This window comes from Crocodylus porosus, unplaced genomic scaffold (assembly GCF_001723895.1).
Source record: "Crocodylus porosus isolate Cpor-Errol unplaced genomic scaffold, CroPor_comp1, whole genome shotgun sequence".
In the NCBI taxonomy this organism is placed as follows: Eukaryota; Metazoa; Chordata; order Crocodylia; family Crocodylidae; genus Crocodylus; species Crocodylus porosus.
In genome coordinates, this window is record NW_017728886.1 from 165,706,236 (window position 1) to 165,732,210 (window position 25,975).

The 25,975-nt window shown below is 41.0% G+C and overlaps 1 protein-coding gene across 2 annotated transcripts in view; it reads right to left on the bottom strand.

Annotated features, from left to right (window-relative positions):
* Positions 1-3,940: 3,940 nt before the first annotated feature.
* Positions 3,941-25,975, bottom strand: part of GALR1 (galanin receptor 1) — a 22,994-nt gene continuing 959 nt past the window's right edge. The window contains exons 2-4 of one of the 2 annotated variants that reach the window (XM_019544810.1): positions 19,277-19,342; positions 10,648-10,882; positions 3,941-5,321 (exon numbers count right to left, since the gene is read on the bottom strand). In XM_019544810.1, coding sequence (XP_019400355.1) covers positions 5,269-5,321; positions 10,648-10,882; positions 19,277-19,342 — 354 coding nt within the window. In that variant the 3' untranslated portion in view covers positions 3,941-5,268. Of the gene's footprint in view, positions 5,322-9,228; positions 10,883-19,276; positions 19,343-25,975 lie in introns of those variants that run through there. The other variant, XM_019544804.1, reaches the window with a different exon arrangement.

Consider the following 25,975-nt stretch of genomic DNA (forward strand, 5'->3'; position numbering starts at 1 on the left):
TTGAGATCCCTTCCGACCCTAGCATCTATGAATCTATGAATCTATGAATCTAAGAGGCTTTTTTGCTGATGAGGTGATAAACATTGTTATCTGGCTTGCTCATCAGTTTGCTGTGGACAGTGTAAAGAAGCAGGGAGAAGAAGATTGAAAAGCTTCGTATCATCAACAGATGCATGCACTGTACACCCCTCCCCTCCCCACCCCTTTGCCTCAGAGTGTTAGCAGGGAGCTGGGGGCTGGCAACACTTCTGACCCTTGAGCAGCCAGTGGGAAAAAGCCTGGGATGGTGCAGGCAGACCTCCCTAATCAGAGGTCCTGCCAGAGCTGGCTATGCCCCCCCTTCAGCTCAGTACTGTGGAAGGGAATTGAGGGCTGCTGTACTGCCCCTCTGGCTTCTAGCGTGAGCCACTACAGGAATGTGCCTGAATTTCCACAGTCCAGAGAGAATGTCTGTCCAGTTACAAACCAGTTCAGCCTAGCTAGGTTAGACTAACCTGCAAAGATTGAATCAATTCAGGCTCAGGCTCTTTGAATGTCTGTCCCTAGCCCTAATGCTTGTAAGGTTCTCAGGGTCCAAAGGACTGCTATCCCACAATCCTCTGCTCTCCCTCACACCCCACCCCAAGACTGCTGGCTCCCTAATGCCCCCCTGCCCAGAAGCCCTGTGGGAGAACCTTGTTGCAGGATGCTTGAACAGTACCAGTGCTAAAACTGTTCAAGCCATGCTACCAACTCCTGTCCTTCTAAACAGCACCAGGGCTTCCCAGTGGTGTTTAAAAGGCAACAAAGCTTCCCACTGCCCTTCCAATAGTACCAGGGAACCTTGGTACAGCTCAAAAGGTGATAGGACTTCTGCCACCCCACTAGTCCCAAAAGTAACCACCAGTGTCATGAATGCCCAGACATTCTAAAAGGTACGGAGTGGTGGGAACAAGAAGTGCAAATCTCCTCTTCCTCCAAGGGATACGACTGCTCTTCCCACTGCCACAGCCTGTGCAGTAGCAGCTGGTTCACCTATAGGTGCCATGTTTCCAGGCTTGCAGGGGTCACAGTGCCAGGGCAGCAGCCAGGGCTGGAAGTACAGCCCCAGTTCACCCACAAGGTGAGATGGAAAGCATGTCCTCTCCTACCTGCAGGTGGCTGAAGGCTGTGTTTGACAGCCCCAGTTGATGCCCAGAGCAGCAGCAGCTGGTGCTGGAAACACAGCCCTGATCTGGCTGCAGAGAACACAGAGGCAGGGGCAGGATGTATGCCTCCCCCAGGCCACTGAGGAATGCCTCTCTCCTGAAGATACCTTCAGCTGATGCCTATCTAGCAGTGGCTGGAGAAAGCCTGTTTGCCATGGGGGCACAGGGAGGCTTTGACTAAAGAGCTTTGCCTTTGAGGAAGCCCTGTTACATTCCAGCCAGGCGGTTGAAATACCTATATCCCCTTCTCCACACCCCCAGAACCACCTTTTCACCACATTTTCCAGCATTGCACATTCCCAGCAATGCACTGGGATTTCAATACCTGATCAAAGCCAGAATCACTGATTTCAAAGATAAAGTTCCTTTTCCCACATTCGTTATATCTGGATGTATAACCTTGCATTCTGCTGTTTGATAGATCTAGTTTTACCAGTGTAAATAGATATACCTCTCCTAACCTTACCATTAGTCATGAAATGAATTCTTTTATTTACAATCTATAACTGCTTCAAAGCTGTCAGTTATTGACTTTAGCCACTTGTATTCCCAAAAAAGGCACATGGACAGAACAAAAAACTACATAGATTTTTAATTTACACCACTTATTTCAGAGCCAGTATGCATGTAGACCAACCCTACTGTATATAATGTCAGATTCTGGACCTGCTCATGTAATTCATGACCAATGCACAAACTTGTAAAGCTTGATCCTCTTCTCACATTATTATTGTATTAAAGTAGCTCCACTGACTGCAGTATTTCTTCCTTATTTATTTTATGAGCTCCCCAAACTGATCTCAAAGCCTTCATATCACACCACACTATGTATGGGAAACATGGCATTCAAGGATAGGCTGAGCAAAGCAGGATTATTTAGTCTGGAGAAGAGAAGACTGAATGGGATTTGATAATCAAAAAGAGGATCTTCAAATACCAGGGGGTGATGAAGAGGGGTTATAAAGAGGATATAAAGAGGAAATATACTGTTCTCTGTGGCCACAGGGAACAGGACAAGGAGCAATTTTTTTTTAATTTCAGTAAGGGAAATTTAGCTTGGATACTAAAAGAACTTTTTCACTATGTGAGTGGTTAAACATTGGGAGAGGCTATGGATTCTCTATCCTTGGATTTTTTTTTTTTAAGCAGTTAGACAAACACTTGTCTAAAATGGTTTAGATCATGTCTTAAGAAGGGGTTATACTTGGTGATCCGCTGAAGTCCCTTCTGGCCCTACTTTTCTCTGATTCTATAGTAGCCTACGTGTAAGGAGAATAAGACTCTCTCCATTTAAAATCACTTTAATATGTAAATACTGAAATAGTGAAATAAAGTATTGAAATAACAGAACAAAGTTTGCATTTTCAGCTTGATATGACAATGTTCGGCTAAGAGACTGCCTTCAGTAACAGGTATAGTGTAGACTAATCACCCAATGACTTACAGAAAGTTAACCTTTTAAGGACTATAGAAACACCTATAAAAACAATTTACAGTTCAGTGCATATTAGTTATGTGCAGATGGTACAGATATATTGAAAAAATAAATTTTACATTCATGCAGAATACAGATGTAATTTAAATGACTTCATATTACTTTAGGTCTATCATGTACTGACTTGACTGATTTTAACTTTCTGCTCTGAATCACTTTGTGCACGTAATGAATATGTAATACTAATACAAGTACAGAAACTAAACAATCATCTCATCTTTGCTTTTATTCTTACAGAAAATACATAAATAATGGCAGGCATAATATAAATAGATCAATGTGTGGAGCAGCCATAAATATAATGAAGTCTAAAACAGTATATTCATAACGATATATTGTACATAGAATTTTTTCACTGTCCACACAATGTTGCATTCAATGTAAACATTTCTTTATTGTAACACTTTCACATCAATGCTTGCTGCTTATCTCTTGGAGATAGTAATGTTCTTTTACAAAAATGAGAATACAGTAATTTTTTAATAACAAGCTACATATGTTTGAAAAGACAAGCACATGTTTAATATGAGAGTGAAAACCAAAAGCTGCAGGACTATGAATTTTAGAATTTCCTTCAAATGTTTTTGTTTCTCAAAAAAATGAGAGACTGACAAATACAAGCTATTCTAGTCATATGGTGTATACCTTGAAAAACACTGTATTGAACTCAGGGCCAGATGAACCCTTTTGTGGGCCCAAGGCAAACTCATGGCCCCCGGGCAGGTCGCTCCCCACCCCAGTGCTGGCGCCCCTGGGGAACAGGGCTCAGAGCTGCTGTGGCAGTGAGGCCACCAGAGGGGAGAGGAAGGGAAGGGGAGGGAGGCAGACAGAGCCATTTTAGGTGGGAGCCAATTGCGCTGCTGCTGTGGAGGGAAGGACCAGGGGCCCCTGCAGCTCAGGGCCCTAGGCTTGTGCCTAGTTTACTTAAGCAGTAATCCTGCCCTGACTGAACTCTTCTACCAAAGCTACAAAGGTTAAGGTTGTATGCTAAGAAGTCTAGAAATTACAAACTGAAGGTTGTTCCCATTATAGCAGTGAGCAATGCACAAACTTGTAAGACTCAATTCTCCTATCTTGTTACTTTTGTCCACTTTTGCTTTTCTCCACTTTTGCTGATGAATTCCAATGCAGTGTGCTTATATCAGTGATGTAAGCACCCTGGGTCCTTTCAAGGGTTCTATATGATGCCACACTGTTTGCAAACATGATTCACAAATAGAAATCATATAGGATTTCAAATATAAATCCATAACTGTGGTCTTTCTGAATTCTTTGCTGCATGTCTGAATGTGTCCCTAGTCTGGTACATGCATATTATTCTACATGCCTGTTGTGTTAGTTTAGAGCAGGCCTCAGCAGTCTGTGGCCTGCACTGTTTTCAGCCCATGAAGCAATTTCATCCAGCTGGTGCAGCCAGAATGATGGTAGTAATTCTTCAGCAGGGGGAGGGTGCAGGAGGGATGGGCAACAGGGGCCCTAGCACCAGCCTAAAGGAGGTAATCCCAGGTCCCTTTTGCCTACTGTGGCACAGACTACTCCTATTCTGCCCTGAATTAGTCTTCCCTGAACTGCTTTTCTGCAACACCATCTGCTGCCACCTCAGCCCTCATTATTCTCTCTCCTGCATCCCCAGTCTTCTGTTGCCATTGAATTTTGTGTTAGAAGCAGTCAGTGGCAATAGTAATCAGTGGCAAGGGGTAAGGAGCAGCAGCCAGGGTGGCTGAAGCAGAGGAGTGCAAGAATGAGAGCAGCCCTCAGCACAGACAACAGAGGGCTGGGGCAGCAGCAGACAGCTTGGGTGCTGCTGTGATGTACCTCTGGAGCAGAAGGGGAAGCAGTGGCACTGGTCAGGCTGCAAGCAGTAGCCCACCTTCAGACCCAGCTGCCTTCAGCCCATCACTCCTTATAAAGCTGCTGACCCCAGGTTAGAAGATATGTGATCATGTAAATAAAATCGCTTCATAATCACTACATACAAATGGACCAACTGAATAATTAGGAGAGATGTTAGGCAGGCTTTTCCAAAGGGTACTTCCTCAGCTTTGGAAAAGAAGCAGAAACAGCCTAAGCTAAATAGTAAATACCAGATGAAATGGTGACTCTTGGTTAAGAGTTCCAGACCTGGAGAAAGCGACTTTGTTCCCAAAAGCTTTTCTAACATCTCTCCCAACTATTCAGATGGTCCAATACAAGATATTACCCCAAAAAGTCCTCACTTCATGCATATTTCCTGGACCATCTTGTCTACAGAACACTCCAATGCTACTACATAAAAATGAGAAGAGCTGAGCTTAGGCCACAAGAAAAATTTTGACTTCATAGTCAACACTCTTCTGGGTGTTCATCTGGGCAGCCATAAAGCCCTGTTAATGAAAAGTACTCTTCTATTTTTATTTTTTAAAACAGAGAAAAGAAATTCCATAACTAGAAAACATTTGGCTAGAAACCACTGACAGCAGCTTAGGTCAACTTCTCACCCAAGGTCAACAGAAATGAACCCCTTCAGGAGACCTGCAGGAGGGAGCCTCTCATATTAACATGCTTCATAACTTTTACCTTACCATATGCCCCTTTGGCTCAACCTCCTCACTGACAAAATATAGGCTCAGGAAGGGGGTTTTCTTCTCCTTTCATCCACTCTGCAGAGAAAAATATGGAAAGTATGATCTTGTCCTTAATTTTTTTCAGTTGACATTTATTTATTTACTTTTAAAAGGGACTGCAATACATTCTAGTATTTAAAAATATATAACGTATTAAGATTATGTTTTAAACATTTTAAATGTGAACTTTATTCTAAACTCTGGGAGATAATCACTAAGAGACATAGCATAAACAACCACCATTGGCAGTGATATACTCTCAACCATTTTATAAGTATTTTATAAATGGGTATATAAATAGCAACTCACGTTTTTTTTGTTTCATTTCTGACCTCAAACTGTCTAAGTTCTAGTGAAATCAGTCACATAAAGATAAGGCATGTGGATAATTTCTTTGTTAAACTGCAACTTTAGTTTATAGTTTAGTTTAGTTATAATTTTTACCAATTCTGCCATTTGCATTCATGTTGAGTAGAATTCATGGAATTCACTTAGGTCTACATACATAAACTACTCATGTTCAGTATGAATAACAGAATGAACCCCTTTAGAGTCCAGTTCAATGTCTATCAAAGTCAATATACGTCCATTTGATTTCAAAGGGCACTAAATCTTCAATCAGATACAATCTGAGCAGAATTTAAACTTTTGTCCCTTTTCTAGGACCTGAAGCGTTCATGCTCAAACACATTCACCAGGACTAAGTACAGACAGTCAAAAAGCCACAGCCTGCAGTGGCTCAAGCCAGAAGCCAGGGGCTGCTAGAGACATAGTTCCCAATCTTTTTAGACCACGGACCGGCAAACTGTGGACAGGTAAACCACAGACCAGAAGTGACTGCAGACTGGCAAATTGCAGGCTGAGTATACTGAATATACCAAGTATAAACAAAAAATTTGGCTACTGGTCTGCAGTATGCCGGTCACATTTGGACTTCCAGTCTGGCAGCGGACCAGCAGCCAACCCTTTGCGGCCCATTACCAGACCACGGCCCAGAGGTTGGGAACCTCTATGCTAGAGCATGGCTCTCTGGCTATATGTTCACTTCCTCTTCCTGCTGCCCCTGAGGTCCCTGGCATTTGCAGTCAAGAATTACAGCAACAGGACTCTGCAGGTTTCTCATTTCCTGCTTCCAGGTGCCTCTGGGATTTGTAGTCCACAGTTGTAGTCAGCATTACATTTGATTGAGGGAAGGGGTGTTTAACCCCTGCCCTGGCCCCACAACCCAGCTGGGGTTTGCTTGAGGACAGGGCAGTCCCGTCCCCTCTCTGCCCCCCGGAGACCGGGCTGCATCTTCAACCAGGTTTGCCCCCTCCACCCCCTTGTTAGCCAGCTCTCACTACTCCAGGTAGGAAGAAGAGGGGCAGGGCCCTGCTTGCTGGAGCAGACAGCACTGAGCATCTGAGAGCTGAAAAGCATGCTGAGATGCTGGGGAACTCTGATTTAACTTGAATCAGGAAGGGGTCTGGGACAGAAGTTTTATAAAATGGTTTGACCCAAATCGGTTAAGTCTGATAATACATTCAACCAGGTTTATCTTAAACCAGTTCCAACTATTTTGAAACTGGTTTATGTTCATTGATCACTTAAACCGTTTCATGTGTAACTTCTGTTCTTAGCCCAGGACTAGAACCTCAAAGGAGACAATCCAGGTGTTTGGCTACATAATGTTTTATCTCCACATTTTAGAACTTAGTTCCCAATCTTTCCACAAAAATTTTGTAAGTATCAGTGTGATATGTTTGTGCACTCCAGAACAGGCCACAATACATCCATAAAATCATACATGAACACTGTTTTTACAGCAATATCATCTGGCTAGAGAAAAAATAGGGTTCAACTACCTCTCCAGGTGGTCTATTCCATCGTTTAACTCTCCTCATAAATTGAAAGTTCTTTGTAACATTCTACCTACATTTTTGTTGCAATTTAAGAACTCTACTTCCTGTCCTGGCCCCTACGGCCACAAGGAATACTCTGTCACCACTCTTTTATAACCAACCTCCAGGTATTTGAAGAGAGTATTTTGCAATGCAAGCTGTGAAAACCACTGCATAAAATAACTTTCACACATATTCCTTTTTACAGATATATAGTAGTATATCTTTATTCTATTCTGTGTAGGTTCGTATACCTAGTACTGAGCCTCTTCCATAGCACAGTTTTTATATTAGTCATATACTGTTCATTCCTTCTCTTATTCTCTCCCCAGGAGAACAACTGTGTTTAGGGTAGTATTTTAATTTGATTAGTTTCCCTAAAGAAATAATTTATGTGCATTGCCATGTATTATATTTTCAAGAAAACAAAGTCAAATATGTCTTGCACTTGAAATGAGAAATTGTAAGGTCTATGATGCCCTATTTTGTCTGTGGGAATTAAATTTTTAATCCCAGACCAGTTTCCAAAAGAGTCTTCCTCAGAAAGTTTACCTCTCAGATTGTGGATTCAGCCATTTTTATTCTATCTTAATGTGTTTTTTTATATAGGACAATAATGCCATGCCACTTCATGTACTCACATATACATAATAAAGAGGAAGTCATTCACATACAGGACTAAGTGAATGAGCAAGCAGAAGTACCATATATATATATATATGTGTGTGTGTATACACACACACACACACACACACAGAGACATATATATATGTGTATACACACACACCCCAAGGGTGGGCAAACCGTAGCTTGCAAGCTGCATGAAGCAATCCAAGCTGTTTAAATGAAGCTCATGAAGAAAGTAAGTGTACAGATCATTGGTTCTGGGAAATGCACATCTTGAAAGCTTTACATCCTGCAATTCCAAAATGTCTCAAAATGTTTGTTTGCAGCTACAAGGATCAAGACATGTGGCCACCCTTGATAATGTGGTACTGTTTGGGGGTGGGGGGTGATATTTACTCTAAGAGTATGACAGCAATGTATAAATGCAGATATTTTCACGCAAGTCAAACCTTAGTACATTTCCTGGTATATCAGGGTTTCCTAAATTTTATCAGAGTTATCTTTCACCAAGTACATGTTTTCATCTACCTCAGTTCCACATTATCAATAAAGTCTAAGGAAGAAGAGGAATGTGACAAAATTCACTGGAGAAAATTGGGGGGGAAGGAGGACAAACAAACCCAGAAATAAATATTTCTATTGACTTCAGTGGATCTTAAACCAGATGTTCTAAGAGTACATTTCACTTTTAGGCTAGGAACAGAAGTTACACATAGTCCACAGTCGTAGTCAGAAACTGGTTCAAACCTGTAACAGAATAGTAGTTCAGTGCACATAAACTAGTTTTAAAACAGCTGAAACTGATTTAAGACAAACCTGGTTGAATGTATTTATCAGACTTAACTGATTTGGGTCAACCCAGTTTATGTCACTTTTGTCCTAGACAACTTCCTGGTTCAAGTTAAATCAGAGTCCCCCAGTGTCCCAGCATGCTTCTCAGCCCTGTGCTGGGCTGTGCTGTCTGCTCCAGAGCACAGGGCTGGCCATGCCCATCTGCTCCCTAGCTGGAGCAGTGAGGGTTGGCTCACTGGCTGGCTCACTGGTACCCTGGGCATACCCCACCTGGAGTCTGGGGCCAGGGAGGGGGGTTAAACTTCCCTTCCCCTCAGTAGAGTGCTGCCCTAGCCTACTAAACTTACTGCTGGCTGCAAGTGTGGACTACACATCCCAGAGATGCCTGAAAGCAGGAGAAGGAAGTAATAAGCAACCCTGAGAGTCCTGCTGCTGTCATTGTGGACTGCAAATCCCAGAGACCTCTGGGGCAGCAGAAAGAGGAAGTGAACACACAGCTCATGCTGGCTATGTGCCAGAAAGCCATGATTTGGCGCCCCCCAGCTTCTAGCTTGAGCCACTGTAGGCATGTGGCTGCATTTCCTGAATCAAAAGTGAATGTCTGTTCATTGTTTTATTGATTCAATTTTTGCAGCTTATACTAACCCGCAAAGACTGAATCAATTCAGGCTTAGGTTTTCTGACTGTCTGTACTTAGCCTTAGAGGTCAGATCCCAGCTGCAAAAAAAATGGGTGTAGTTCTATTATCTTCAGTGGAAATTTACCACTCGTACCAGATCGTCAGCTGTGTTCAAACTCAGTGAAACTACTCATGTTAGTTGTTTACAGGGGCATTTTAATATTATTATTGTTACTAACATACTACTGTTATACTGGTATATATTACTGGCATAATACTACCATTTAAATTTTTCTAACTTACAGCTATTTAGATGTCTGATAATAAGTCGCAATTTTTGGAATGCCAGTGTCAAAGATTTCAGCCCCACCAGAAATTCTCCAAGAACACTATTTTTTTAAAATATACATAGCCTAATGTTTAAGTTAATATCTCAACATCTAGGCATATACTTGTAGATATAAACAGCACATAAGTACACAGGCACCTGAAAAAAACCTTCCTACTTTGCATTTGTGAACTCCTATTTTGAAACAACTATGTGTACACCCTAAGCAAAACCTTATAAAGGTGTCACAAAGATAATACAAAGGTATTACCATTGTTTTGTGTGTGCAGTCAGGCAAGGTACATGAAGCTAAACATTAGTGCCTCATTTCCTTGATTTAAATGGTACATCAGAAAAGCAAGTAAGATCAGCATTTCTTCTCTAAGTAATTACACAAACATAAGAAAAATACTTCCACTTAAAAGCAGAGTTCACATGTACTTACAACAAGAAAAAGCTTTGTCAGAACAGAACTTGAAGGGATGACAGGAGCTTTAGATTAGCTTTAAAATATAACCACTTCTGAAATCAAACTACTGCAGTATTCATTACCCTTTCTAAGGGAAAAATTAGCTATCTCCTTAAATTTATAAAATAAAATATGAATTTGTGTAACTGAATTAGGAAGTTTGCAACTACATTCCATGTTAATTTATCTTTGTGTCATAAGTACCACTGGCATATGCTGCACTTGAATATATGTAAATAACATGTTAACTTCCCATCTAAATGAATAAATGAATTAGCACAAACATACCATTACCCATTTTTCCTGGAACATCTTTCAAAGGACAGAAAGCTTCATTTAACATGTGCTAGACAAAGATGTCTAGCAGATTAAGAATGTGCCCAGTTACCTTTAAAATGAATTTGCAAGGTTTTCTAAATACAGAATTTCATTAAATTAAATCCCCAATACCAAGATGAAGCTGAAAGATCCAGCTCTTTTGGGAAGCTCATTGTGCTTTGTCCTCTAGTGGTCTAATCCACACAAATGAAAACCCAACATCACAGGATTTTTTTTTTTAATTATTCACACATGAGTACAATTGGTAGATGGTGGTGTATCAATCCGACTTTTATTTTCTTTAACATCATTCAGAGGAGATTCATTACCTATCTGACATTTGAAGACTTGTTTGTAGGCCTTCCTAAAATTTTCAGAGAGGAATGCGTATATAATAGGATTCACAGAAGAATTGCTGTAAGCCAGACAGTGCGCTGTTACTCTGAAGAGAAATGAAGCTTGAGTCAGTGGGAAAACTCCAAATTCAGCCCAGAGGTGGATTATATGATGTGGCAGCCAGGATATTCCAAAAACCACTACCACCACCAATACAGTTTGAGCTGTCTGAGACAGAAAAAGAAAATAAAACATAGTTACTTTATTAACACCAGAACAAGAAATTTCAAATGTTCCATGAAAAATATTGAAGAAAAAAAACATGTTTATCGAAGTGTTTAATTAATTTATCAGCTATACACATTGTATTTCACATAGTGGGACTAGCTGTAAAACCTCATTTGATAAAAATGAAGTACATGTTGTAGTAATTATGGTTCAAATGGCAAACTCTGATTCGCCACTATACCATCCATTAATTTAATGGGACATGCCTCCGGTATATTGCACAAAGATTTTAAATCAATTTTTTCAAGAGAGGTCCACCTTCCATTTATGCATCTAAATAAAGTGACCAGAATGTGAAATGAAAAGTACCTAGCTTGGTATCTTATTAAAGTATCTAAATGTGATGCTGAATTGTTTTGAAAATATGAGATGTAAGCATCATTTATACAGTGTTGTTGTCATATGACTATAGCTCAGCACCCAAGCAATGAAAAGTGACTGTAATAAAGGACTAGTGCACTAATAAACACTCAGAAGCATACACAGTTCTGGTACTAGTGTACGCTGTTGAGAACCTGGAAAAAATGAACTTCAGACAAAAAGCAAAATATCCTAGACCACATCTACTGTTACTTTCCACATTGTCATTATTTTCATGAGAGCCATCTCCAATGATATATTTAGTCAAAGTACAGCAGTGTATATCAGAGTGTAGGGAAATGTTAGGGTATTATGGTAACCGTGGTTTGTGAGGAAAATAACAACAATGTCAATGTTCTCTTCAGTTTTCATGTACTTCAGCAGGAAAATACTTGTAGTGTTTTTAGTTGCTTAACAAATTAGTACCTACCGAACACGTCTACATGTTCATTAATGCAGAATATTTACTATGCATTTAGTTTAGTACTTGCTTAATGAAGTACTAACTAAATGCACAATAACTAAAGTAGCACCACTACAAGGTTTTTTAGTGACGCTAGCCTAATACTACTGTGCAGTAGCATATTAACATGACTTTTGCCTAGCACACTATTGCACAGTAGTATTAAGTTACTGTGCATTAAGGGCTCCTATCCACATGCAGGGAACCAGCTCCAATGCATTGGAAATCCAGCACATCAGAGCAGACTTGAGAGAAGCATGGAAATTAACGCACTCCAGCGGAATCTAGCCTCACGTGTATCAGCGTCCCCACGCTGAAAAATGGCAGCAGGGTATTTTGACCTAAAGCTTGTTTCATGAGCTTTAGTTCAAAGTGCCCTGCTGCCATTTCTCAGCATGGAAGACACTGATACATGTGACACTTAGGCTGTATTAATTAGTGCAGCTTGCTAATTAAAGCACTGCCCCCTGCCACACGCACACACACACAACTCCCGGAGCACGTGTAAAAATATCCTAAGTGTCTTATGTAGATGCACTCGCCAAATAACTAAAAACTGCCACTTCCAGTAAGTTTGTTGTTGAGAGACTTAAGCCCCCTCTTCACTATGAAATATGTTGTGCACGGTTATAACTAGTGTCTTAACACTTTTTACAATGTGTTTTGATCTTCCGAATGGATGAAACCAATCCCATTACAGAGCTGTGTTACATCCAGGGATTCTGGTTTTCCCTGATAAATCACAAATTCTCTGATAATACCCACAAAATCTATGATTAAAATGAAAGGCCCCTCACTCCCCCCACAGCAGTTCCCAGAGCCCTGCTCATACCCCTCACTCTCCCCGCCCCACAGCTCTGCTAGTACCCCTCATTTCATTTCCCCCCCCTCCACATTCTCCCCTAGCCCTGCTGGTACACCTTGCCCACACACCCCAGCTGCCGCCCCCCCCCCCGGTTGCCAGGGCCATCTGCAGGAGGCAGCTGCTGCTTCAGTGGTGCAGAGCCCAGCTCCTCTGCCTGCTGTAGACTCGGGAAGTAGGGGCTGACTCCCCACTGCTGCATGCACTCCCAGGGGGGCAGTGGGGAACCTGTGTCCCTCCACAAGATTTATGCATGAGATGGGTGTGAGCTGCCTGCTGCAGGCTCAAGCTTCCACCCTTCTGCCCTCTCCAAGGCCTCTGCAGCCCAGCAGGTGTAACTCAGCACTGCAGGGAACAGCAGGGTTGCATGGGGAAGCTCATTTCCACTGCAAAATCCACCCTACCCTAACAACACATCCCCTGCTTGTGCAGCAGCAGTGAGGGGCACAAACCTGTGCCACTGTCCCTGCTGCTGCCCCATACACAGAAGATGCCTCACCTGAGCTGCAGAGGCCCTGAGGAAGGGAAGCAGAGCAGAGAACCCAAGCCCCCCATGGGCAGCCCATGCCTGCCCCCACCCTGTGCAAAGTTCGGGGGGTCACAGATTGCCCTTGCCCCCTCAGGAGCATGCACAGTAGTGGGGAGCTGGTCCTACAGCCCCATCCCACTCCCACTGGGGCCCTGAGACTGCATATTATGGTCCTGGGCCCCAAGTCCCATGCACTGCCTGGCTGGGCAGCAGCCCCAGCCCTAGCCCTGCCCACCTTTCTCCCTCTCTATGGAAGCCTTGATTTCCACCCCCAACTTACCTACAGGAGCTGTTCTCCAGCCTGCTTGATGGCCATGTGTACATGGCACCCCTAGCCTGACTGCCCTTCTCCCACTCCCTCCCAGCTCCTTGCAGGCTGGAACTGTGCCAGCCTGCAGAGAGCTCTTTGCAAAACTGCAAAATCTGTGGGTTTCTCCGTTAGAATAATAAATCCACATTTTCCTCAGGTAAAGGGGGAAATCTGCATTTTTCTCCATTTTTCCACAGGAAATGGAAAACCCAGATCCCTGGTATGTCTCTCTACACCAGGCAAAACTAAACCATGTTTTAACTAGAGCCATTAAATCGTATTACATGACATATTTCAGCCTAGGTATTGTCCTAATTTCTTGAATTTGGGCTGTATTTTTCTATGATGAGTAGCCCAGCCACTTGCTCTTAAATAATAGATCTTAGCCTTGCTCAGATCTATTATCAGGCTGACTTACTCAGGAGGAGTTTGGACTGACCATAGACATCTTTTCTCTTTGCTGTAACAAAGGCTAGATCTCCTACAGGGAAGTTCTTTTTAATTAGGTGTCTCACAACATGAACTTTTGCAGCCAAAGAACATTAAATATGTCTCTAACAGAATTTGTCTGACCTAAGCAACTAATTCCCATGAACTGTTCCCTGCACAGGTATATAATTTTGTCTGTTCTACACTGTTGCCTTTACACTTAACTTCACTAACACAGTCACTAACACCTTGAGTTCTGCTTTACTGGGTCCAATCTAGCAAATAATATCCAGGATGCCTTTTGCAGTTATGAAGGCTCTAGGACACTATTCATGCAAACTCTGCATCAGGACCCCCTAATCAACAGAAAAGTTTGGAAACTGAAATGAACCTTTCTGTATCAGAAGGAAAGCTCCTCCACCTCCATAAGTGATTGAGTACTTTGAGGGAATGAGAAGAAGCATACAGTCTGCCCACTCATCTTACTGTGCAGTACTCAGCCCTAGACTTATCTTGCCCCTGCTTATGGCCCTATTGCACTATGAAGCCTAGATGAGTTCCTACAAGACTAAAAGCAAACTTCCTTGGTGTCACTCTATTGACTCCAGGGCAGGCTTATTAAAACACTCTGCAGTGCACATCTACACGTATACCCCTGGCAGGAGCAAACTGGGCCCAAAAGGAGCAGCCCAGTCTAGGGCTGCTCCTGCCCTACTCTGCCCCTCTGCAAGCAGCCAAGAAGAGCTCCAGGCTCTCCTGGGTGACAATCACAGGCTTGCAGGGGGCACAGGGTTGAGGGGGAAGGGGACAGCTGTCCCGGCTGTGTGAACAGCTGCCTCCCGGCTGCCTCACTGAGCTGGAACAACTCTCCCCACCTCCTGTGGTCTCCTGCTGCCTAGGCTGATTGGGAGCAATTTGCTCCCATTCAGCATCTACACATGCGGTAAGGCGCATTCATGAATATGCCATTTTTCTAGTACCTGAATCTACAGGTACTAGAAAATGGCACATTAGACTAATATACTGTACAGTAATCACTGCACACATGTAGAAAGTGCCACTTTACTGAGCATTAGATTAGTCTAATGCACAGAAAAGCATCTCATGGTGGAATAACCTGATTTGGCAAGTAACCTGAAGTAATCCATGCATTCAAGCCAACAGAATAGTTTAAACATAGAAGATCTATCTAGTCTATAGTCTTGAGTGGCATGGGTTATGATAAGTTGTACCACCTGATAGTCTATACTGAATTTTAAAACAGAATCTGGTTATGAAGTGCAGTCAACATCTTTCCTAGGTTTGGTTCCAGGGATTTTTTATTTTTTTTGCTACCTATTGCTGTTATGAGGGGGCTATATAATACATTCTATTATCTTGTCTTTGGACATTAAACTAGAGTAGATGGATAAAAAGACATTTTCAAAAAGTCAAAGGTCCACTCAACCTAGCAATACATTGACATTGCATATCAGTTTTTGTATCCAAAGGCACACATGGGAGAGATAAGTATAATATCAGGCCACATTTGAGCCCCCATCCCTCAATTACCAGTACCCATTTACAGTTGAATCAACTATGGGGGTAACCTGTGGACCAAGTCTAAAACAGAGCTTAAAAGCATGTTGCTGGAGTTGCAGAAAGGAGCTTAAAAGCATGTTGCTGGAGTTGCATTCTGTCCTTATGCCTTCTCTGGCTTCATAGCCCTTTCAAAATGTCTTCTGGAACTGACTTTTAGTCAGCCAGTGGAAGAACTGCCCCCTCACACCTGGATATCTGGAAGAACAGGGTGTAAGCTGGACATGTGGTCTGTTTGTCCTCTTAAGCACATATAGTGCAAATGGGCTGGGCATGGTCGAGGATTCTTCATGTTGAAAGAAACTTTGCCTTGCATATCTGGATAATATTCAGAGTTGCAATAAATAGGCATTAGTAAGTTAAGCCTAACAAGGTTTACCCAGGCCAGAAAATGAGAATGCTACTTTAAACCCATTCATTCACTTGTGCTCATATTTCCTCCCCTGGATCATACTAAGGACAGCCTTAACACAGATACCAAAATTAGTTACTCTAGTCTAGTGAACCCTCAGTCAGCATAAAGAGAACCTGAGCATATCTCAGAAATTTAAAATAATGTAGAAATGCAATTACTCTTGTTTAAATTTAAATTTTAAATCCAGTTCACATATAGAGAAACTAATGTTCTCTTCTCAAATATTTACCACTCCAGCTCTGAGTCTGAAGTTACATGCTGGTTGAGAAGTGGAAATTGTGTCAACCAGTTAAGAAGTGCTGTATTCAAAAGTTAGTAGCTATGAAAAAGCAACATTAGTTCCCATTGAGAGTTAATGGGAGATTCCTAGTAATTTAGACAGAAACAGGATTAACACTGGGCTGTAGTAAATAGATCCCTTAAGTGGATTAAAGGAGAACATTTTGTGTTTAGTTCATCACCACAGGACACTTCAAAACTTTCTAATCCAATGTTAAAATTCATCTTTCAAGAAAAACACTTTTTAGAGGACTATTTGCTTTCCTGATTTGATCCAAATAAGTATGCGCTTTGAATCCATCTCACTTAACCATTTAAGCTTACAACTGAATCTAAACATTTCAGCAAAACTTCTGGATGGAATATCTTAGGTCTCCTTGAAGTGTATTACTGAAATAAAGAGATCAGCTTCAATATTTTTAAGAAATACAACCCAAGTATGCAAGTTGAATGTAGGCAGGATTATGTCTTTCCCTGAGAAGATGCAAAAAGGCAGAGAGAGATGTAAGGAATCTGGCCTTGCCCATGCAATTGGTACAGTCCTACTTGTTGATGTGTGGCAGGAAGAGATATACAGCAATTTCTATACCAACTAGTAGAGCTGACTTCCTGTCCTCAAAATATCCTGTGCTCACTCCAGGCAGAGTCCTCATGGGTCTCCTCCTGACTATACCTTTCAATCATGACCTTCCTGCTTAATTGAAAAAGAGCCACAATCTGACTCAAGTTTTAAATTTAGTAAAAAATGTTCCTGAACAAGTATATTTGCAAGTAATGAGTTCATTCCTCAAATGGTATAAGACTATGTAACTGCACTAAAAACAAGCATCTATACTGACTTACATAACCTCAGGATCTGCCCAGTAAAAAGGTTGTCTCCACATGAGATTAAAATTGGTCTCTTCAAGTTAATAAAAATCTCCACTGCCAACTGAAATACTGTATTTATTAGGTATGTGTGTTTAGGCAGAAATAAAAAAGCATAATCTTTTTTTAATATAAAATTTTCTATTTTTTCCTTTTAAAAGCTTCTGAACTTTTTAATGTATTAACAATAGAATAATGTGGATAGCTATGCACAAAATTAATTAATACAGGACACATTTTATCTCCTTTAGTTGGAAATTAGGAGCTAGTTTACACCTGATAATGCCACTGATTTAGATGGACTGCATAGATGTAATTGAGGACAGAATTTGACGCTGTGTCTCTCAGACCTTTCATACTTAGGGTAAATGGTACCTGTAAGATGAGTAAAATTGTGCATAATGGATTGAAAATACTTGCAATAGTTGTTCTATTCCATTATTCTTAATCCAGAGGTTACCTTTACAACATTATCAGTCTAATTTGCAACCAAGGAAACACTACAGGGCTGCTCTTGTTTATTTAATGGGTTCTCTCTTAAGGTTCCTCATAAGTAAACAAAACTTCCTGTAATATAATTCCAGGAAATATGACTTAAGCATTAATATTTTGTATTTTCAGTAAATATACAAAAGTAGTATTCCGGCGAATTCTTATTTTTATTAGCATCTGCAAATTTAAGACTCCACTGTTGATGTCCTTATTCAAACCCTTCAGCTCTAATAAGGTCAGGAACATGCTAAAGGTAGGGTCTGTTCCTGTTTTGGTTTTATTTCCTTGTTTGTTTTGTTTTTCTAATGGAGTAGCCAGATTGGAAAAACTGAGAAATATTTAAATATTGCTTTCAAAATTATGAATTTGGACCTACGCAGAAAACATAAGCTTCTTTTCAAGTCAAATAATCATTTTGAGATGTTCTCTTTTGCCTGCATTTTGGTTAAATTCTTGTGGCATACATGAGGTAAAGTTTCAAGCTTTTTACCTTACTCCATCATGGCCAGAAATTTTTGGTTTTGTTTTAGTTCTCAATGAAACCTCTAATTCTAATGTAATCACATGATGTTACAGCTTTAAGAAGAAAAACCAAGTATCAACAGTCTTGCAATGTATTGTGCAAGAGTTGACTAGATGGAAGGGGGACCTTTAAATGTATCTAGTAGTTATGTCTTAAGCCTTGATTCAGCAAACATAGGTGAGTAGGTCCTTATGTGCTTTGATTTAATCATTTTTCATTCTATGACCAAAAGATCTTGACTAGAATTTCCATGTAAGTGTAGCATTAAAAATAAATTGGCTTGGATTTCTATCTAGAAATTTAATAAATATTGCAAGAACAGTGAGCCCTAATTCTTCAATACAGTCTGTATAACCAGGACTCCCCACACATGTAAAGCCCATTTACTTTTCTGAGGTTCTACACAGATATATGGCTATAGGGAGATAGTTAGCTGAAGTCTGAAGTCAAGCAGAAGACAGCGTAGATATGCACCTGATAGACTAACTACTGTAAATAAGATAGATGAAGAACATAAACTTTCATGAACTCCAGCTAACTTCATCAGATGTTGAAGTGAACTCAAGTTCACAAAAGCTTATGAGGTGCATATCTACCCTATCTTCTATATGGCTATATCCATTGGATCAGTCAATTTATTTTTCTTATTCTATATCTATACATTTAGAAGTTAGTCAAATGATTCCTGGTGTGGAGTTTGCTCAAATATTAGAACTGTGTATGCTATATTAACTGGCAAATTAACTCAATGTACAGATACTTTGATACAGTTCTAAATCACAAAGCAAATATGTTTTAAAGATCTTTTCAAAATCATATCTGTATCAGTTGTTTAACTAGGATCTTGAACACCGGAGGATAAAACCAGTATGGATGAGACAGTTTTAAAAGACATGCATCAGACTCCTAGAAAAAAGTACAATAAACAATCTGGAAAGTTAATCATAGAAACAAGACATTCTATGAATATCATCAAAATATGACTATTATCTGAGTACACGGTCTGGATCTGACATTCAGCTCTTCCAAAGCTCAAAGGGTAAGGAATCCATGATCCATTGCAAAGATGGAAACAAATGCAAATCTGAATAGAGGTTGGATTGTAACTCTGTTCTCATTCAAGACCATCTCGACATTGTATCTTTTGGCAATAACTGAGGTACTAAGGTAACTAACTTGTAAATCTAAATAAAAACAAACTGTACTTGGTTAGAAAAAGCAATCTACCTTTTTCTTGGATGCTTCTGATTTCTTTGATGTGTTTCTCAACTTTTTATGTAGATGATTAAGGACCTGGAAAATTAATTTGCACTTTAGCATTCACAGTTTTCAGATTCAGAAACATACCATGAAAATTATGTTGCCCAATACTATAGGAGTTGCTTGCAAATATAGATAAATCCAATCTATTCATTTAAAAAATGCATGCCGTAAAATCTAAAGCAATCAAACTTCTGCATCTATTTGAATCAACAATTTGGATCATATAACCATTTTGTATAAAACTGTATAAAACAGCTTTACTATACAAATATATGCATCACTAAAAAAGCATGCATTACAATTAACCAAACCTGGCAATAAACAGATACCTGTTTAACAGCTGGTAATTAGCAACTATTCTTTTGCAAGAATGACAATGTTAATTTACAATGACCTTCATTGTACATAACAAAAAGTATGCATCTGAGTCAACCTTTTCCTCCATTTCCTGTATAATTAGCTTTTTCAGCTGAATATTTGGTTAATATAACCACTGCTTGGTACCATTTGCTCTTCAAGAAGGAACTGATGGTGGGTTAATTAATTTATATAAAAATATGAATCTAGCAAGAAATGACCTTTATCTACAACTTGAAATTACTTGTCATGTCTTGTTCCTAGGTCATTTTTAAGGTAGCAACAAAATAACTTCCAACTGAATTGCAGCTTCCAATTTATAATATAACTTTGATCATTTCTGCATATGAGATTTTTGGATAGTGTAGTGGAAGTACATTTTGGCTGCAATCATCATCAACTCTGGACTTAGAAATATCTGAGCATGATTTGAAAAAAATTAAACTCTGAAACCAAAATATATTCATGGATATGGACTGCATAATATAAAAAAGGTTATTCAATTGGAACTGAAAGGTGAAAAAATGTATTTTAGGACTTTTGTGTGTTTAGACTGTGGAATTCATAACCACTAGATGTCACCAATGCCAAAAATGTTCCATGACTCAACAAGAGATTGGACAGTTATATTGAAAACCAGAGTTAAAATAATTTTTTTTTTAAAAAAAAGATTTTTAAAAGATTAAAAAGGAGTATAAAATCATGTGTTTAAGGACTTAAGTCACCTTCTTCTGAAGCATCTGGCACTGGCCATACTCAGAGACAGAATACTGTATGTGATAGACCATCGATCTGATCCAGTATGTCGGTTACATAATCTTAAAAATATATACCACGTGTTCAAAAGAAAAAAAAGGGGTAAATGATGTAATAATGAACCATTGGTAGTGGAGCTTGTAGAGGGCAGAGAAAAATGTTCCACTTTTAAATTATCACCCTTACCTACCAGAGACCTGAAAACATCAAATTAGACATGATAGTTAGTTTGTGTATGTGTTAAATAGTACACACAATTACAGCTCAGTCCTCCACGTCTTGTAAATCCCAGACTCCATCTAGTTACATAAATTAGGCTTTCATAAATTGTAGCATTTGTAGCATCTGACAAAGTAGGTTGTTGCCTATGAAAACTCATGCATCTTGGAACCAGCTAGTCCAGGGGTAGACAAAATATAGCCTGTGGTCCAGATGTGACCTACAACTGATTTGATCTGGCCCGCTGGCCAGTGCTTCCCAAATGAATGGATCTGGCCCATGGATGGGCATCAGCTCTGGCTCCAGCAGCCATGTGATGCTGGGCAGCCATCACTGCTTTCAGCATGCCAGATGCTCTCTCTACCTCTCTGGGCCAGGGCTGCCACCAGTGCAGAAGTGGAAGCATGAACCCACCCGCAGCTGTAGTACACCTGTCCCTGCCACTGCCCCCACCCTCAAGACCGGACCTGACAACTGCCAGCCATGTCCACAGCTGCTCAAATGTAGCCAGCAACTTCCAGGTCAGGGCTGAAGGCACAGGAGGAGGGGAGGGTTTGCTATAGCTGCAAGTGGGTTCAAACTTCTGCGCTGGTCACAGTCCATAGCTGTAATATGCCTTGCCCCTCCCCACCCCAACTCTCCATGCTAGGAGCCCCAACTCAGAGGCTTCAGGCCACATTTGGGCAGCTGTGGACATGACTAGCAGCTGCCTGGTCCAGATTGGGGGGGTGGGGGGAACAAGGAAGGGGACAGGACATGCTACAGCTGCTGGTGGGTTCACGCTTTTGCTTTGGTCACAGCCACAGGAAGATGGGGGAGAGGTGGCCCTACACAGGTCATCAAAACTCATTAAGTGGCCTGCCTGCCCAAATAATTTCCCACCCCTAAGTTAATCTATAAAATGTCCTAACTTCTGCTTAGCTTCAGACTTAAAAACTACCTGTCTGCTCATAGATAATAAACGAGCATTTACCCAGGAAAAACAAGAGAGAGACACCAGCCCTTGTTGAATGTAGCCTGCTTTGGCAGAGCCCCAAGCTTCTCTTTTTCTCAGTGGCAGGAAGACCATTGAGGTAAATAACAAATCTGTGCCCAGTTTTCTGTGAGAATCCCTGGGTTGCAATAGGGTCACTGAGATGCTCCTGCTCTCCTCCTCTGACTAGGGCAAAGATGGAAGAAAATAAATCCTAACCACTTCTGGGGAAAAAATCTACCAAATGATTGAGTGATAGGAGCTGGAAGGAGTGGTTAGGACAGTGAGCAAATGACCACTGAAAAGTGAGAACAAACAAAATACAGGAAATTCACTTCCCATGCCTGCTGTTTCAACTCAGTGCTGAAGCAGTGGCCAGCTGTAACCCCTTCACACTATTTACAAAGTGTGGTAGGACTATTTTGTCTGTGTAAATTGATCTACTTAAATCCTATCTATCAGGAGTTACAGCCCCTTAGAACTGGCTTAAGTGGGATGCTTCAGCTACACAAGGGTGATCTTTACTGAGTCCAACACTGAAGTCAGAAGGATTTCTCATATGAATAAAGAACTACAGAATCAGATTCTTTAATTTTCCTGATTTTTTAAAAGTTTTTTTTTCTAGTAGACTATACATTGGTTTTCCCTGGTGTTATTGGGAAAAAAGCAGGGTTGGATGACAGCTTCCTAAATAATCCCTGTTAACTTTCCCATTTTGGACCCCATACTAATTTTACCTGGTAAGTGTTTGTAGCTTGTGCAGCATTCAAATTTAAGCTTTTATGGAAATATACTGGATAATTGGCAGTCCATCAGCAAGGCAGGCTCATTTTGAATATTCCTTTCCAATATGAACAGAACTATGCTGAAGGGATTCTGTGTCATAGCAGCTCTGGAGGAGTATTATGGCCCATGATGTGTGCTTTTTTGCATGCATACCGTATGATCAACTAAAGCCTTATGTATATTTCTCATCAGAGTATTTCTACTTGAGGTAATAATGTTCCCAATGAATAGTCTCATACGCATAGTAATATTCATTGCTGTTTAAAAAAAGTGACACATTAGTTGTAGCAGAACCTTGCCCTTTTATAGCAATAGGTCGGTGTGAGAAGGTGGTTTGTGAACTGTTCTCATCTGCAACAGAGAACAGAGTGCTCTTTTTTATTCCATATATTGTATGAGTGCTTGTTCAGGGTCTCAGGCAGTTTTCCAGATGCCAGTTTTATGCACCCCCTGCTGCAGTTGGCTTATATATTTCTATCAAGCAATAGATAAACATTAAAAAAATATTATTTTAAAGCATCTTTCATTTCTTGATAGTTATTGTCATTTCATCAACTACGCTACTGATTAGCTTATTTATTTAAAATAATGCATCAGGGACTCTTACTATAAATAATTATCTAATAAAATGAATTGCATGTTAAATAGAAGTATAGGTAAATAATATATTTTAACTATAATTTGTACTATAACCCTTAATTATTTTACGTATCATTGTCTGCAGTGCTACAGTTAAGGTAATGTCACCATTTCCATTACCACAACAGCCTTTCATTCCACTTTAGGACTGTGACACTGTTACAGTGATGAAGGGTTTTTTTCTTTCTCTTCCATGGTGGGTGTGGATTGTAAATCTCCTATTGAAATTCTTCATCTATCAGAATTTGAGATGTAAGATCTCAGACCGAGAACAATTTTGTTAGGTCTTCTATTCTGAGCCCTTTATTTTAATTGACCTGATATATAAAAAATTATTTTATACATGTCTGATTTTTTTCAGAATACTAATAAATGATGGAGGTATGTTTCTTTTAGTATTACCCAAGGCCAAAAAAAAGGTTTGAAATGAATAAAAAAAATATTTAATAGATCTTCAGTTGATATAAATCACTGAAATTCCAAAGAAGCTGAAAAGCAGATGCAGTAATGTGCTGTTTTTTGTAAGTAAATGTAGGAATTAATCTATCTTTTCTATTATACTATAGCTTCTGTTTAAACCTGTGTGTACTAAGGGGTAATTAGCTATATTAGTCTGAAATCAGGCAGGGCAGGGAGCAACCTTAGAGACTTACACCTCTCTGACCAACATAGTTTCTAAGATGCACCCTGTCCTGCCTCTGCCTTTGTATCCTGAAAAACCAAGACATGTTTTTTTCCATAGAATTTCATGGCAATTTACCAACCCCCATGAGGACTGCTTTTGCTGGAGATCTGTAACAGCAACTATGGCTTTGACAAAGTTATTGCTGAAACTGCTTGACTTGTTGACACTGTAGTCGTAACACTTCCTTGACTTGCACTGAAGCTGGGGCTTTGCCAGTGACTTTTAATGGGAGTGGGTTTTATGGAGCAGAGTATGCTTGGCATTTCTTGACGCAAGAAGTAGAGAAGGGTACTGCGTGCCTTACAGATATGGATACCTAAGCCTTCCTCCAGCTTTGTCTTTGAGTTTAGTGGGAGCAGGATTAAGCACACAATTCCAGATCCTGTGAATTCCTAGAAAAAGCAAGGGTGAACTAAGGACGGCCTTGGCAGTAAACTAAACTAATCTTGGGTGTCACCTTGAATTGCTCTGATCTGCTAGCTGTCCAACATGCATGTTTAACTAGTGTTAACTAGCATTTAGTGCAATCAACCACAAGTTTGGGTTACTTTAACTTAACCACGAAACATATGTACTGGCCCGAAATTCCACAATCAGAATTTCCTATCTGGAACGTTGTTAAATTCCTATTATTTGTATTAAATATCAGTGCACTTTATTTTTGTTTGTGTCACCATATGATCTGGTTTTCCTACAACTTTAACCCTCCAGTAAAGCATATTAAACAAAACCACCCCTTTTAACACAGTTTAATATCACACCAGGAAATGTTTTCCGTGTCCAAAGACGGGCAAGGTTCTTTGGGAAAATGTGATCTCTTTTATTAGACCAACTAAACAGTTGGGAAAATATGTTCTTTGCAAGCTTTTGGACACAAGTACCCTTCTTCAGGCATAAGAAGAGTCTGCCGACGTGTGTGCACTAAGGCAGACAAGTTTCTTTGGGTAGATATGATACCTTTTATTAGACCAACTAAATAGTTGGGACAACTGTTATTTGCAAGTGTTCAGGCACAAACTTGTGTGCTCTAAGGCTTTCCCGCTTTTTAAAGACATCTACTATGTGAAGAAAAAAAAAAGTAACCAGACTTTGGAGGCTGCTTTGGCTTTGAAAGATTAATTGGATTTGCCAAATGTTTAAAAGGCAGCTGCTGCAGGTACCTGCAACTGTCCCCATACTAGTTTTGCATCCCTATTGAAAAGCTAGTGAGCCCTGATTTTGTTCTCCTCCAGGCACACCAACTTGGGACAGTCTGCAGGGAAGGGACAATGGAAGAGACAGGGAGTTTAATCGGTTTGCCTTTTGCTGCTTTGATCCCGGTGATCTATTCGGGGGAGTTTCATGTTGCTCTGGGGGGGAATCAGCCAAGTTCCCTGATTGGGGGGGGCGTGTTATCAGATGTGTGTGCTATCAGCCTTTCCTTTCCACGCTGCAATGAATGAATTGTATACCCCCCCAAGTCTACGCTCCCCTCTCCCGAGATCGTTTCCTTTGCTCTGATAGCTCCTCTTCCATTGAAACGAGGAGCCTGCCGCCTCCCGCGCAGCGCAGCTCAGCTTGCTCCTCCGGCCAAGCGCTGCCAGCCCCGCGGTCCGCAGGCGGCGCCCGAGCTCCGCGCGCGGCTCCGGCGGCAGCACCCCCGCGGCTGCCCCACACCTGCTGGGGTATGTTCAAGGAGGGCGTCATATTGCTCAGGGCGGGCTTGGGGGGGACAACCTGAGTCCCTTGAACTGGAGTTTGTGGAGGGGGGGCGGGGAATCTGGTTCTTTTAAATTCAAATGGATTTTGACTGGGGGCGGGGGGGGATCACCTGAGTCCCTTGAACTCAAGCGGATTTTGACTAGGGGGATCACCTGAGTCCCTTGAATTCAACTGGTTGGGGGGGGGCGGGAATCTCCTGAGTCCCTTGAACTCGAGTGGATTTTGACTGGGGGTGATCACTGGAGCCCCTTGTACTCAAGTGGATTTTGATTGGGGGGGTGGGATCACCTGAGTCCCTTGAATTCGAGTGGATTTTGACTTGGGGGGGCGGGGGAGGGAATCACCTGAGTCGCTTGGATTGGAGTTTATGCGGGGGGAGGGAGTGAAATCTCCTGGGTGCTTTGAATTCAAGTGGATTTTGACTTGGGAGTGGAGGGGGGATCACCGGAGCCCCTTGAACTCAAGCGGATTTGGCCTGGGGCGGGCGAGGGGGGTCACCTGGGTCCCTCGGGTTTAAGTGGATTTTGACAGAGGGGTCAAACCACTT